Source organism: Diospyros lotus, chromosome 14 (assembly GCF_014633365.1).
Source record: "Diospyros lotus cultivar Yz01 chromosome 14, ASM1463336v1, whole genome shotgun sequence".
In the NCBI taxonomy this organism is placed as follows: Eukaryota; Viridiplantae; Streptophyta; class Magnoliopsida; order Ericales; family Ebenaceae; genus Diospyros; species Diospyros lotus.
The window spans coordinates 34408098-34417502 of record NC_068351.1 but is presented as its reverse complement, the minus strand read 5'-3'; the positions used below and the strand labels follow the sequence as shown (position 1 = coordinate 34417502).

Genomic DNA, 9405 nt, shown 5'->3' with positions numbered 1-9405 from the left:
ATGTATCTATATTTTTTAGTCAATTTAATTCTAATATTTTAATTTTTTTTTTATATAACAACTTAAACTTTTCGTTCTTTCGATTACATCCTTGTATCTAAATTTTTGAATCAATTTAATTTTTATATTTTAACATGTAAAAAAATAAATAAATAAAATGAAATAAACCACCACTCTACACGAAAACTTGAGTAGATTTATCAAAATAGAAACATTGCTAACAATTATCCTCTTTCGTTCTCATACCTTCTTACTTTTTTACTTTCTTCGCTAGACATATTATGATTATTTGGACTTAATCAAGCATTTTCATTTCACTTTTATCTTTCTTTTTTATACATCAAAATATAAAAATTAATTTAATTTAAAATTAAAGCAAAAAATTTGAGTTAACACAAAAAAAAAAAACTCAAAATACAAGAATTAAATTGACTTAAAAATGCAAGTTCAATGGAGTAATTGAAATAACAAAAAAATTAAGTAGCCAAACAAAAAAATAAAATATAAAAGCATACGAACAAAAATATGAGTTTGGTGCAGATGTATTTGTTTCGACTAGAATTTGTTTGAAAATATAATAAAACTCTGACTAAAACAGAACGATTCAATGTGAATTGAAAGCACAAGATACAACAAACTTGTCCGAGAACCAGAAAAGAAGATCAAAACAACAATAAAATACCACATAATTAAGTAGTGTTTTCTTCTTCCCTATCATCACATATTGGCAGCCCTAAAAAGGGGATCTACTGAAAGAATGGAGGAAAAATGATACCCAATTTCACGGACCAGTAGTAGTAGTTCTTGAATGCTTTAACGTCATCCATCTTACATCTACCTTTTTATCATCTAAATTAAACCAAACACCCCCCTCAAGGTTACCAGCAAAATTTTTCAAGCTGCCTTTGGCTTTATGCGCTTCACCCTTGAATAAAGGAACACCCCGGCGAGGGCCACGCCGGTGCCTGCAGGACCAAAAAACAAAGGAGGGGCAGGAGAAAATGTGACCGTTTAGTAAGCTTAAAAAGTAAAGAGAGAATGAGAAACAGGCGTTAAAATTTGTTGTGTTATTCTTGTTAGCTTGTGGGAAATGGAGCGTACCCAGAGAATTGACGGGAGAGACGGGTGAGCGGAAGAAGAGCACCGAGGACACGATTACCACGACTCGCTTCACGCAGTTACCTACAGAGTGGGTGACAGGGGATACCCTCTGCAATATCATATATGAAACCTGCACAAGAACATCGCATCAGCATCTCTTTCACAAGGAAGATAGCCCCTAAAGGGGGATGGTTTTCAAACAGATAAGATCAAGCCTCCGAATATATATGTCTAATGTAGGCTTCAAGAATATTTCTACGTAGGACCCTGGCACTATTAATTTATAGCAGGAACCAAAGACTTGGTCACGAACTGGAAAACAGTATTTCAAGCCATTTGGCTAGCCATAAACTGAAATCAATCATGGCACCTAGTTAAGGCACGAATCAAAGTGGACTTGGATTGAAACAAAATCTAATATGAGAGAATCAAGGTTACAACAAATTGTATAATAAACTGCATTCAGATGAAATGCAATTAAGAGCAGAATTCTGCCTATTATTAGAACAAAAATTTGTTGAACCCAAAAGTTAAGGCTGAATCATATGGCAGAAGGGATGCCAAAGTGAAAAGCTAAAGAGAAAACATTTTATAAAGACAGATGAGATCAGAATTGATGATGCCAAGGAACCTTCTTATAGACTAATTCTATTTGCTACAGTAATTACACTGAAGTGCTTTGCCATGTTCCTCCACATTGGTAGGAGTACTAATCTTTGTCATCGCGCACAACTAAAATAATCCCTATCCAATATTTTCTCATGATGATCACATCAATTATACACAGCCCCTTTGCACAGCCTCTTTGCTAAGCAAGGGCAAGGTTGTCTAGAATTGACCTTTCCCAAAGCAGCAAAGCCAGCAATGCGAGAGCCTTGTGCACTGAGTTCACTTTTTTATAATGGATCTCATCAATTAGAGTGAGAGACCACATATATCTGGAAAAGCATGGCCCAGACTCTGCATATTAGTTGAAGTTAGGCCCAAAACTTTTCTAGCATGAAGTCACCTGCTCCAATTGCTATGGTGATCTTTAATCACTCTTAGTAGTCAAACGAATCTTGAATACTCTTTTTTAGAAGAGAATACATGATCTTTAACTTGAAGCAATAATTTGTGAATTGCACGCTATGGTTCAATAAAGAGTCATGGAAAAAGAAATAGTACATGCCATCATCTGACAAGAGACAACCATACGTGCTGAAGTAAGATTCGAAAAAATGGCCCAATGAATGAAAAATCTCAGAAATGTCAACTGCAGAATCATAGCAAATAAGACAGTTTACTTCTACCAAGTAGCCACATATTTGAATAATCTCAGGTCCAAATATAACAAAGAAGTGGAGAGCCTCTTGCATTGGGGACCCCCTCTACAAGAATGTGCTCTTTGAACAGTTGCAGAAAGAAAAGATAAAGTATAAGAGTCTAACTCACATCTATGGGAATACATGCAGAAAAGATTGGTACCACTTTCATACAAAGATCTCAGCAGACTAAAGGGTTTGAAACCCAAGTACATAAAAATAAAAACAAAAATTAAGAAGGTATAAGGAGCTTCAAAATTACAAAAGTAGCTGACCAGAAATAGATGTAAAAGTCATGCCTCATTGAAATTACACAAGTCACTGACAAAAGAACTGGTGCAAAAATGTACAATGATGTAAAACAAGGTTGACCCATCAAGTTCTAGAATTCCTAGAGACATAATAATCAACCATTGCAAAGAACAAGGAGTTTTAACTTTCAAGAAATATAATAGAATTTCATAATTGTCAAAAACAGAAAATCAAAAGCATATACATCTTCCAAAGCTACCATAAAAATAGTGATAAGATAGTGCTTGTTAGTCAAGCTCATGAATACGCTTGAACCATTTACCTCTACTATGTATTATTTTCTCTTTTTTAACTTTAAAAGAAACATTTGAAGGAGAACGTGATATTACAACTTTACAAAGTGATGTAATAGGTCTACAGTTTAGATTTGAGTCACAAACAGTAAAATATTTCAATATCTAAAAAAAGACAAAGGACATAGTAGATAACAAATTCAAAGGAGAGAGCAGAGTAAGGTTGAAGTTGACACCTGCTGATATGCATGGAAGCACAACGCAGCAATGAGTGTTCTAATGTAAACCTGTCTGACATTCAATTCCTAACAACAAACAAATAATGAAAAAGCATTAGGAGACCAAACAAGTACTATATAGTGCAAGCAATTTGTACCATTCTAGATTTACTTACGATAGACTGAAGGTAAGATGGCGTGAACTTGATTCCTTCCATGAAAAGAGTTACTGGAGCCACTAAGAAGAAGGACATAATTGTTATAATTGAGAAGAGAGTGATATTGTCCAAAGAATCCTGTAGAAGAACACTATTAGAAATGTAATTGAGAAAACAAATAAGATAACAAAGAGAGAGAGAGAGAGAGACATTATTTCCCACGGTAAAAGAATAATAAGTTTACACAAAATCAGAAAACAAAATTAGATTACAAAAATATATATAGATATATTTTTGCTTCAAAGAGCTTTTAATTATTACTCGGTTCAACTAGTTCTCCAGTCATCATTAACATAACTGAAGAAAAGAAGAAACTATTCCAACTCATTAGCAGTTTGATCTACTGAAATCAAGGCAACAAAACTGTAAATGAATACCTCCTTCTTAACCATAAACTTTTTGCTAAGGACGTTGCGAGATTGGTTGGTCAAATTGGAAGCCATTGCACTCCAAAACCCAGCCCTGTTTCACATACAGAAAAAAATGAGATCTCATATCATAAAGTGGGATGACCATTTCAGCTGCTGCTACCATTCATATGATATTCAGAAAAGTTCAAAACACAAACAAAAAGGACTTTGTGTCGATTATGTATTATAAATATAAAAGAGAGAATGAGTGCATTTAATGGGTGAGGGGCCACTCTTACTCATAGGAGAAGAAAACATTGGACAACTGGAACATATAGGTAAGAGGCAGCCATTTCTTTCTATGCACTTATGACCACCCCCACCTTGTTTATTGTTTTGGGCAACAAAAAGCATATTAAAGATTTAGAGAAGAATGCATTTGCCTTCCTCACCAATTAAAGGACGCCTCAGTCATTGATGCAAGGGCCACTCCACCAACAATTGGTAACAGAGAACCAACTACCCAAAAAGTAGGCATCTGTTTGAATGGGAGAAGAAAAGGGTTAAAACAACCTGTAAAATAATGAACATGTGCAAGTATCTAAGATAAAAATTAGTAAATTTTACTTCCCCAGAACATCTGGGTTGTATGCACCAACTACAGTGACCAATGATAAAATCAGAAATTATTGGCAAATATTTGAATGAGCACGGAATCAGCAAGGACAGTATACTAACTTGCAATTATTCAGATAAAAAATTGAAAACGTGTAACTCTACCTGCCATCGAGAGAATAAAGCAAAAGGCAGGGGAGAAAGTAACAGGCAACATATGAAATACTCACCTCGCCTAGAAACATGGCAGAAAGGACAACTGAGAAAAATGGTTCCATGGCCTTGATTGTGTGAGTGAATGAAACAGCAACTTTTCCAAGACTCATATTAGTGAAAAGGTTTCCTAAAGTGTGCACCACTGCCAATGGCAGGATTGCTGCAAGCTGTCAAGGACGCAGACTTAAAAATTAGAGAGTAGATAACAGCAACCTAAATACATGGCACATCCATTTGAGCATGTATTCAGTAATACCTGAGCACCACTGATTTTTGGACGTTTGTAGAGATTAGATGTCCACATTAAAATAACTAGTACGGTCCCAACAGCAAACTGAACTAAGGAGACAGTAACTGGGTACGGGAACACTTTCAGGACCTGCAATCATTACATAAAGTATTAGCAATCGCGGCCTTTTTTTTCCTATGAGAAGAATTCAATTGCACCACTATTGTTGTGCCTCACTAATTAAACATGTACAACTGTTACATCGCAAATCAGTACTCATTCGGAAAATGAAAGAATTATAACTGTATAGTTTCTGAATACCACATCTTAATTTTACAAATCCTAACCATATTAACAATTTTTTGCATCATGGAGAACCAAAATTTACAAAGACATCCAAATTCATTTGAAATAGAAGCAAAGCAAATCAAATTAACTGCACAAACAGAAAGACAAAATCTAGTCACTCGTTGGTCAGGAGATTGATTTCAAACAAAAGAGGCTTAAAACTTTATAGTATTAGTACTTTGGGAACTACAAATTCTACAAATATCACTAAAACAAAAGAAAATCCCATTCAAGTGATAAAAACGCAACCTTTTTTACTAAATTCTATAATTTGTTCATCTCATAAATGCAATGTTCCCTAAATCTTAACGCAGAGGCATGCATGCATACGCATATTACGACCATGGATGCGCAAGACATCTGCAGATACACACGCAGGCAGCAAGCGAGAGACCAAACAGAACACTTCCAGATACAGATCACAACAAATCGTACGCATCACAATCAATAGAACATCAAATTTCAAACAGTAATCACTGCGAAGACGCATAACACATGCACAAAACCGAAATCGAAAATTCTAAGCAAAGAAGAATTCACGCACCTGCTTGTTGTAGATATTGAAGTAAATGTTGAAAAGATACCAGAGCCCGAAGAGAGAGCCAAGCTCTAGCGTGCGCGTAAGTCCGCTCGACTTCGCGCTCTCCCCGGCGCTCTCGGGGACCGAAGTCGCCCTGACCTCAACACCACCGGATTCGCCCTCGGCCGCCACAGGAGGAGCCGAAATCCATCCGTTCAATCTGTGCGAGGTCGACGAACAAGAAACCGCCGGCAATCGCCCGCGCTGCGAGGCGGAGACACCGGTAACTCCGGCGAAGTCGAGCGATCTCGAGGCAGGACGGAGGCAGCGCGTTGCGGCCGAGCCTAACAGCCTTCGTGGCTTCGGAAGTGAGAGTGACGGCGAGAATGCGAACGCCGCGCTCTGCATCTTCAGATCAGAGAGAGAGAGAGAGAGGGCGGGGAGGCGGAGAAACAGAGAATAGTAGTCGAATCGGAGGGGAACTGTGTTGGGAAACAAGGGATATTCCTGGTTGGGGGTTTTGCTTTGTACTTTTTGTAATTTGGATTTAGTGTTTTTTTTTTTTCCAAAATTTTGATTTTAATTTTATTAATTTTACTTATAAAAATATTATTTAAACACTCAAAAATAATTGTTAGCGTAATGCTTTTATATTATTTTTATATTTGTCAGTTGTCCTTTAATTTTTTATTTTACAGCTGGAATTTAAGTTAGTTGGATTGACTATAGTATTAAAATTTATTTTATATTAATTTTGATGTGTCATATGTAAAAGTATATTAAAAGATCAAAAAAAAGTTTAAAAGTTCAAAAGTAAATTTTTTTGACTAAAAAGATATAATTTTTCCTAATAATTTTGATGTGTCATATGTAAAAGTATATTAAAAGATCAAAAAAAAGTTCAAAAGTAAATTTTTTTGACTAAAAAGATATAATTTTTCCTAATCGAAAAGGTCCGAACAAAATATAAAGAAGATAAATTTGATATTTAAAAATTATTTTTAGAATTCTATAGAAAAGATAAGCATTATTCATAAATATCATAATTCTAATGGATCTCGGAATGTGAAAATAAACATTATTCGTAAAAAATTTATTCATAGGAGATTTCAAAATATTAAGATAAATATTATCTAGAATAATCCTAATTCGAAAGAATTTGAGAAAGCTATATGCTCCTCTATAAATATACAAACATTTATTTTAAAGTAATATATTTTTTATAATTTTTTATACATTTTTTTTATATTTTCTATATATTCTCTGATTGTTCTATTTCTTACAAAGTTTAAATGATTTGACGATGATATTTTTAATTAATAAATTTATTTATGTGTTTAAATGATAAATAAAAAAATGTTAATTTTAAATATTTTAAAAATAAAATGAGTTAAAATATTTAGGGTTATTTGATTATGGGGTTGATGAAGGACGAATATGGTTTGGAAATAGATCTCATAAAAGGTATAATGGCTATGGGGGCCATAAGGTGGCTTCTTGGTAGTTGGTGGATCTTTGGTCGGAGCTCCACCTACCAAAACTGGTGAGATTACCCAATTGGGTTGTTGGTGAAAGGAAAGCCATGCTTCTATGTAATTTTTATGTTTACTAAAATAATAATTTTTAAGGGTGTTTAGAATGTTTATGTATTGGGTGGGTTCAATGATCACATCCAATGTGACTAATATATCTTGTTGGGATTAATATACCAAATCTCTTCTTCTGAAAACTTGTGAGGAAACAAAAATTTGATTGTATAAACAAAAATAGAAATTTGAATCAAACCACAAATCAAAATGAAAATGGCTTGATTCTTAAGGATTTCGACCACCAAATCAAATATTCACCGTTCAGATCTTAGAACAAGAAGTCTCGAATATATCCTCAAAATTTTAAATCAATTAGAACACAAACGACTATTTAATCAACTATTCAATCACAGTTACGCAAGCAATAACAAAAATTTAAATTTTTTCCAAAAATTTGCCGTTTTTCTTCTATTTTCCTTCCCTGTTATGCACTATTTTTATACTCTAAGATGCTCATAAAAACCCTAATTCATTAAAGGTATTTTAGTCCTGTAAAATAAAGATATTAGTAAAAAAAATCGAGTCATTTTTTTGTGAAACACTCCAATCATTACTAAGACATTATTTGAGTCATCCTCCAACTAGGAGGGAAACCCAACCCAATAAATCTCCCCCTTCATGACTAGTTGGAGGAGATCGCCATCTCGACGATTGATCGACAAGTCTCAAGTTTCTTTCTAGGTAATGTTTTTGTCAATATATCATATCTAAGGGTGAGCATTAATCCAACCAATCAATATATTAAAATTAAATAAATTGAAATTTTAGAAAAAAATTGAATTGAACCAATTGAATAAATCAAAAAACTAAACAAATTGAAAACTAAAATAATTGAAAAAAATATAAAAAAAAATCGAACCTATTGAAATAATCAAAAAATGCAAAAAAAACAACAAAAACTGAACAAACCAATAAGGGTGTGGAACAAGCAAGCATTAATACTTGAATCGGAGCAAAGAGGAAGAGAAAGGGTCGGAGATCGGTTGATTGGAATCGAAAGGCAAAGGGCTAAAGAGTCAGGGATAGAGGCAAAAAGAGATGGAGAGAGTCAAGGTTAGTCATGGGTCGCTAGTTGGAGCAAGAGGAAAAGGGAATAGTGGGTCAATTGTGGGTTGTCGGTATGAGCAAAGAGGAAAAAGGAAAGGTTGGTCAATCACGGGTCATGAGTCGGTTTTGTTGGTTGCAACTCGTTGAAGGCAAAGGTAAAATAAAGAACCAAAGGAATGGTCAAAGATGAAGGGGAAGGCCACGACGATGACAACCAATGAGAGCTAAGAGAATGTGTGGATCTCAATTGAGATGATGATGACCAACGGGAGTAGTCTAAGGAAAGGAAAGGCTAAAGGTGAAAGAAGCAGTTTGGTTTGGTGAATTGGTTCTACTTTTTCTTTTGTTCTTCGGTTATGTTCTTTACTTTTTTCTTTTTTCTTCTTTAGTTAGATAAAAAAAGATATTGTTTCTTTAGTTTAGTCAGTTCAGTTATTTCTATTTTTTTCAACACAAAAACCAAACCGGATTGAAATAACTTAAATTGTCAAAATTTATAAACAAATCAGACTGACCCTTAGCAAAAACCAAATCAAACTTACAATTTCAGTCGATTCAATTCAATTATTTTGATTCAATCAAAATTTTGCATATCCCTAATTACATCTGTATCCATAGGCATGAAAAAATAGCTACCAACATCTTTGCAACTTCTTGAAAGAATGTTAGTAGCTAAAAAAAAAAAAACCAAACAAACTATAAGACTGCTCCAAAACTAGTTAAGAAAGTCATTTGGATACTTAGACAAAAAGTTAAAAGAGCTGGATGATGAGATATATAACGTGATATTTTGAGTGAGTTGATTGCTTACTAAAAATGAGCGATCCTCCTCTTTTATAGCCATGCAAATATAATCTTTTACTTACAATTAGGTCTCCCAATTCAATGATATCTACGAATTGTTATCTTAGATAAATTAGGAAGATTAGAATTATCAAAACATCCTCCTAAGATTTAAGAGGAAAGGCTTATCCTACGTTTATCGTGATCTAGACTGAAAAACATCTCCGTTAAAGAGCAGAGGAAACTGCAGAAGATCATTATTGAATGCAATCTAAGAACTAGAAATGATTTCCACACCAAGAGAGCTCAAGAAGCCATCAAA

General features: G+C 34.1%; 1 protein-coding gene across 1 annotated transcript; it reads right to left on the bottom strand.

Annotated features, from left to right (window-relative positions):
* Positions 1–590: 590 nt before the first annotated feature.
* On the bottom strand, positions 591–6168 carry LOC127791183 (triose phosphate/phosphate translocator, non-green plastid, chloroplastic-like). Its single transcript, XM_052321018.1, has 9 exons — positions 5689–6168; positions 4824–4946; positions 4582–4734; positions 4189–4274; positions 3764–3848; positions 3345–3464; positions 3187–3255; positions 1102–1231; positions 591–965 (listed from the first exon to the last, which is right to left on the bottom strand). Exons 1-9 carry the CDS (start codon positions 6070–6072, stop codon positions 895–897), a joined length of 1221 nt encoding a protein of 406 aa, XP_052176978.1. The 5' UTR covers positions 6073–6168; the 3' UTR covers positions 591–894.
* Between the last annotated feature and the right edge of the window lie 3237 nt (positions 6169–9405).

Coding starts and splice junctions, on each gene's coding strand:
- LOC127791183 (XM_052321018.1), bottom strand. CDS start 6,072: ATGCAGAGCGCGGCGTTCGCATTCTCGCCGTCACTCTCACTTCCGAAG. Junction 3,256..3,344: donor CATCTTACCTTCAGTCTATC/GTAAGTAAATCT, acceptor GTTTGTTGTTAG/GAATTGAATGTCAGACAGGT. Junction 1,232..3,186: donor GCTTCCATGCATATCAGCAG/GTGTCAACTTCA, acceptor GTTCTTGTGCAG/GTTTCATATATGATATTGCA.